Below are 6,000 nucleotides of genomic sequence, written 5' to 3'. Positions count from 1 at the left end.
CTTGTCATACTGATCGATATGTGTAAGAGTATATACTCATGGTTGCCGATGAATTGAAGCCTATTTAATTTTATAGTGACCCTCTGCACAATATTTGAATGCAAGGTGATCTGAACTACATGCAGTACGGTGTTTACGAGTAGCTTAGCATTTGCACCTTACATCTGGATCGGATTGAGTCGGTTCAGAACAAATTCCTTCTTTTTTCTCTTCGAGGTTAAAACTGGTATGACGCACCCTCCATGCTGACCATCCATTATTCTTCATTTATAATAATCACGCTTAATGTGTTATGCCTTATTTATAATAATCTGCTGTCTCCCTTCACTCTTTAAAACGCGCTTGAGCACCGTTTGCTGAGCTGGCTAATAAATCCTCCCCGACCACGCCGGAAAATATTTTATACATTTATTTTTTTCCTTTGTTGTAAATCAAAAAGCTTTTAATGCTTTCTAAGAATTAATTAAAAGAATCCGATTAGAATATACAATTCCTGTTTCGAGGAAGTTTCTATCTTAGAGTTCAATATTGTTAACTTTTACACCACTCGATTTTAAAGGTCATCAATCCTGTGACTTACATCTTTCTTTCTCTCTCTCTCTTATGACCCACAGAAAGTATTACCTAATGCTTCTCAAGTTAACGATCTGTTAACATACATATGTAAGTAGGAGCTTGAGTAGTAAATGGTTGTGTCCGATTTCGGTTATGTGAGATATTTAGGAGCAACCTTGGCTAGAGTTGGGACATTCGAGTAAGAGGCGGTGAAATTGGAAAAAAATACTTTTTCTTTATTTGCTTGAGCCTTAAATAAATAGATGTACTATATGGATAGAATGCAGTACGCATGGAAATACTTTTGGAAACGTGCGGCTGTCCCTCCACTTCACTCACAGCTTTTCTCCTTTATAACCCTCCTCGCCACTTCTCCTCTCCCTTTTTTTAACCACTCCTTTGCCGTCAAAGTCATCCCAGTCATTCATTGCTTAGTGATAACCTAAATGGTCATCGTAGCCTCCTAAGGTGAGCGCAGGCGCGGCAATTGATTTGAGAACTGGAGAAGCATAGCTGATGGATGGAGCAGCATAGGACTTGACGACGGTGGGTGATGCATAGCTTATAGAGGGAGCAGCATAGGACTTTAGAACGGTAGGCGCTGCGTAGCTGATGGCTGGTGCGGCATAGGACTTCACGATGGGCGTAGCATGTGAAATAACCTGGACAGAGGAGAAGAATTCATTAGCTACAAACTCCTACGACGCCGTTCTCGTCTTGTGTTCACCGAGCTGAAATGGGAATAGCTTGTAGCCGGAGCTACTGCCTTGACAACGGGAGCAGCTACAGCCACTGGAGCGGCATATGATTTTAGCACAGGTGCGGCATAGCTGATGGCAGGAGCAGCATAGGACTTGAGCACGGGAGCGGAGTAGCTGATGGCAGGCGCGGCATAGGACTTGACAAGCGTAGGCTGCGCATAGCTAATGGCCGGTGCGGCAATGGACTTGATCACTGGAGCAGCAGCTGCGTAGGTGATAGCAGGCTCAGCATGGCCATAGCTGATAGCGGGCGCTGTGTGGCCGAGTCCATAATCCAGCAAACCAGGTGCGGCACTGGCGATGGCCAGCAGAGTGCTAAGGATCTGGGTGAAGTAGATTCAGCCTTTAAAGGATGCTCAATGTGGCAAAGGTGAATCGCACTCACCAGTAGTTTCATTTCGATCTGAAATTTGAGTTTGCGGTGCGTGCGCTAGATCAACTAGATGAGGAATACAACTGCAAATAAAATGCGTGCATTGGGTCGCTTTTATAGCGACTGAGCGGCCATAAAGCGCTTCAAACGCCGCAAATGCTGGACAGTGGGACAGATGGCCAAGTGATTTCGATCTAAACGTTTACGCGACTCCGAATGCGCGGAGTGGACAGCAAAGCTGGCCAACATCACCAATTTGTGAACTATCTGTATCTGTATCTGTGGCTTCAGAGGCTGCGGTAGCGGCAGCGGCAGCGTTTACTGTATCTGTATCTGTGAAACAGTCGTCGATTGATGGCGATTCTTGTTGCTTGTGGCGCGCTCACTCGCTCACTGGCTGGCTGCCTGCCTGCCTGCCTGCCTGCAAGTCTGTCTCAGGCACGGCAATGACGCAACGTGGACGTGGCAAGGCAGACCACTTGCCGTCAATGGTTTTCGTTGGCGCATTGGTGCATCTGGCTCGCGTTAGTGCCACATCATCAACATAGGCCCCAAAACTGACCGCTCGCATCAGAAGTAAGGAATTGGCGAGGTGTATAGTGCGGCAGGGGGGGGGGGGTGTGGTCAAGTGGAGCTCATTGGGGACATCACACAGCAGTCATGGGGCATATTGATTTGTTTAATTAGAAAGCAATGCCTGCGTTAATTAAGTTAAATTCAAATGCACATTTTTTGCATGCCTTTTGACCAAAACGGAGCAGCCGCTAACCTCGGCGCGCATTTCCAACTAACAACTTAATTAGTTGTATACATAGAATGCCGTATAATTGTTTGTTTTGCGGTCCAGTGTGAGGCGTCTCTCAAAAACGCTGAAAATTTAGCGCGATTTAGGCGCGTTTTTGTAACGGCTCGTCGCCAATTGCATAATTGCCAATCGAAAAAACAATCGAAATTGCCAATCGCACTCAAAAGCCCCAAAAACACTTCATATTTTTGCAGGCCGTGCGAAATGCCTCGGCGTGCCGCATTTTGCCATATTTGGCCTTAAATGGACGCCTTTTGCTCGATCGCGCGAAAAATGATTGTTTAAATGCATAGCTCATTTTTCATGGTTTTGTTTCTGTGAATTCAGTGATTTTACAATTCTGGCAGGCCGCGACCGGCCACGCCGCCTGCTTACAATTTGTGCACGACACTTACAACTTACATGTGTCTCTCTACATATAGTAGTATTCATGTTGGCAACTTGTGGAACTTTGGGGCTATTCCTTAACCTGTTCATGGACAAATGTATTGAACTGCAGCACAAATGGAACTAACATTTGATTTGGGAGAGTAATCCAGAGCTATTGGAATGTTACACAATGCAATTAGTTTAGAAAACATACATACATGGTATATTTAAATAAAATATATTATTAGTTTGCTTTGAGTTAATCAGTGGAGTATTAATGAGTTGTTAGAAGTATACACACATATGTATTAGGTTTCCTGATTGATGGCTCCATATATATGTTTCTGAAAAAATATAATCATTGCTGCTCGGATATGATTTCATTCAAATCAAAGAATTTTGGAAAATTATATTGCTTCAATAATTTTCTCTAATTAAGAAAACCCTGAATATCGAGTCTGGTTTCTTTGGCGCTTATTTTTATTTACAAAATCGATCATAACATTTTTAAGTCAAGAAATCAGTAAACTACCTGGCCAGCCGTTTCGATGCGTTTACGAAGCTCTACACCCGTTTGCGGTCGCAGTCATTTCCCAGATTTAGATACTGTACCTTCAGATTGGCATATTTATACATTTTGTGCCTGCACTTAGTAATCGATGCTTATAAATATATCCCTATATGTTTAACCTCATTGTCCATTTGGAGCACTTTATCATTATTCCATAGCTCTGCATGTCTTGTTGCTCTTTGCGGGACTTAGGAGAATATTCCATCTCTTGGAATTCTTGGAGTCCGTCCAAAGAAAGAAAAAGCAGATATCGTCAGTGAATGAAGTCAGTAGCGTTTTGTCTTGAGCTGTAGCTGTTGTGTCCTTTCCTGGTGTTGGAACGTCAAATGTGTATAATGAAAAGAAGAGTAAGCCCAGTACCCTTGTGATCTCATGCTGTGGTTGCATGCGACTGAGATACCGTGTGCCATATTTTGGATAAAAACAGGAGAGATAGTAGGGAGAGATAGTAGGGAACGGAATATTTTCTCTTCACTTTAGCTAGAAGCCCTATATGCCTGTATCGAAAGTTTGTTGAACGTCTACGAAGACACCGTTGGAATAATTTTGGACGTTGAAATCCTTCAGAATATGCTGTACTACCCTGCGAATTTTTTCGATGGCTCCATGTCCTTTCCCGAACCCGAATTGGTGGTCAGGCAATACGTTTCGCAAGTTTACTCATTCGCTGAGTCTGAACATGAAGAGTCTTTCAATTACTTTCGTGAGAGTAGGGGGAAGACTGATTGAGCCTTATGGCACCTGGTTTTCCTAACTGGGTATTACTGCATCCTTAGTATGGTATTATACAGTAGAATGACATAAAAGAAAGCTCATTTTGTTTTAAGCAACTTTTTGGTATCATTACTAGTCTTCAAGTCTGGATATATATATTTTTGATATTATTTTTCTTTATCCTCAAGATAAACCTGTGAGCTATAAATAATTAACATTACATCTCAAGAAGGGAAAGCCGAACTTAAGAAAAACAAATTTTAGATTCTATGTACATACATACTTGTATGTAAAAACTGGTATATTTGAAACTAATAATATGTTGATCTCATAACAATAATACTAAATTGAAGCTAACTGCATGTGGGTTAAGATCGTTCCGCACTCAGACTTAAGAAATCCCATGCCTCATACTTAACACAAACGAATGCCAAGTCGATAAGTGCCCCTTGAGCCTCAAGTGTGCGAAGACAGAGACACCTGTGAATCAAACCCATGCATAAATCATGCCACAACATTGTGATTTATGTGATAGATATTAACGAATATTAAGTCAACAGAACAATTGTAATCTCCGCCGACTGCAACCATCGACTGCCCATGCCTCTATTTGCTGCCTTTAGTCAGCGGAAGCGCCTGTGTCGCGTTCCAAAGCGACGTATTAAGTTTATAAATAAAAGATTTTATGTTAGACCCAAATTTACAACGCGCTGACAAACGAGCTGAGGTGCAGTCATCTCATTGGTAAAGTGTCGCAAAAATGGCTTTGGACAAAGTCGTGAGCCTGTGCGAAAACCCGAAAGCAATTTTCCAGCCAATTGCGCAGCTGCAGCCTCACGCCACGCACTACAGCCAGAGGAAAATGGGACAAGTTTGAAAGCTACAACACAAAAAGCAGCTCGTCATATTTGAATGCTTGAACTTACATATAAGGCTTACATATGTACTGAGCATGTAAGGGGATTTAATAATTTAATTAAAGCTTAAATTAAGCTAGGCGATCATTTATCCAACATGAATCAGTGGGTATACGTATGTAATCACTATAAAAAAAAACCTTAGCACTACAAATAAGATCTTCTTCCTTAAGCTATTTATGCCAAAAATCTAAAACATATGCAAAACAATTTCTGAACAATTTGATACCAAAACTAAGGCCTGTCTGGAAATTAGTATACCAAGAGCAAAAATAGTCTTTCTAATAATTTTTAAATTCTGTAAAACAATGAATATGTATTTCTTTTCTATTGATGTGTTTCTTTTAATATGTCGCCCAGCAGTTAAAACTGAAACAAGAGGGAACCCTACATATTCAAAAAATTCATTTTTAAAATATTAAATTATTTAATAATTAAATAAATTTAAAAAATTATTCAATACATACACACATTTTTTTAGTTTCAACAGTGTGAAAATTAACTCAAAATAATTATAGTAATTATCGAAATGTAACGCAATTTTCTGAACCTTTTATTTGTTAACTTTTGATGAAAGTTCCACTATTTACTCAAAATATTAATCGAAACTATGTGTACCTATAATGATTTGTACGTTAGTTTATTGAACAATTTGTTGATTTATTTAAGGGCGTACACGGTTTTTTTTTCAATTTAGTTCCATTTTAGGGCGAAATAATGCGCTGTAATAATGAATATGTGGTCGACTTCATATTGACAAATTGGTGTAGGGGGCAACGTCCCCCACCATGCGTACGCTCTTTGATTTATTTATTAAATTTTTATTTAACCAAAGTTCGAGATACGTGCAAAATTGTAGAAACATAGAATATTTTATTGCTTTTACTTACAAAGGCTTTCTATATCTTGTACACATATTCATATAAATTTTCGCT

The 6,000-nt window shown here is 40.2% G+C and overlaps 1 protein-coding gene across 1 annotated transcript; it reads right to left on the bottom strand.

Annotated features, from left to right (window-relative positions):
- Positions 1-986: 986 nt before the first annotated feature.
- LOC115624914 (cuticle protein 16.5) lies at positions 987-1,713 on the bottom strand. The gene is made up of 3 exons (XM_030519763.1): positions 1,702-1,713; positions 1,283-1,639; positions 987-1,217 (listed from the first exon to the last, which is right to left on the bottom strand). The coding sequence occupies exons 1-3, from the start codon at positions 1,711-1,713 to the stop codon at positions 987-989; spliced, it is 600 nt and encodes a 199-aa protein (XP_030375623.1).
- Between the last annotated feature and the right edge of the window lie 4,287 nt (positions 1,714-6,000).

Source organism: Scaptodrosophila lebanonensis, unplaced genomic scaffold, assembly GCF_003285725.1.
Source record: "Scaptodrosophila lebanonensis strain 11010-0011.00,11010-0021.00 unplaced genomic scaffold, SlebRS2 tig00000061-arrow-pilon, whole genome shotgun sequence".
Classification (NCBI taxonomy): Eukaryota; Metazoa; Arthropoda; class Insecta; order Diptera; family Drosophilidae; genus Scaptodrosophila; species Scaptodrosophila lebanonensis.
The sequence above is the reverse complement of the archived record's forward strand: the minus strand, read 5'-3'. Positions and strand labels throughout refer to the sequence as shown.

Coding starts and splice junctions, on each gene's coding strand:
- LOC115624914 (XM_030519763.1), bottom strand. Junction 1,218..1,282: donor GCTATTCCCATTTCAGCTCG/GTGAACACAAGA, acceptor TCCTCTGTCCAG/GTTATTTCACATGCTACGCC.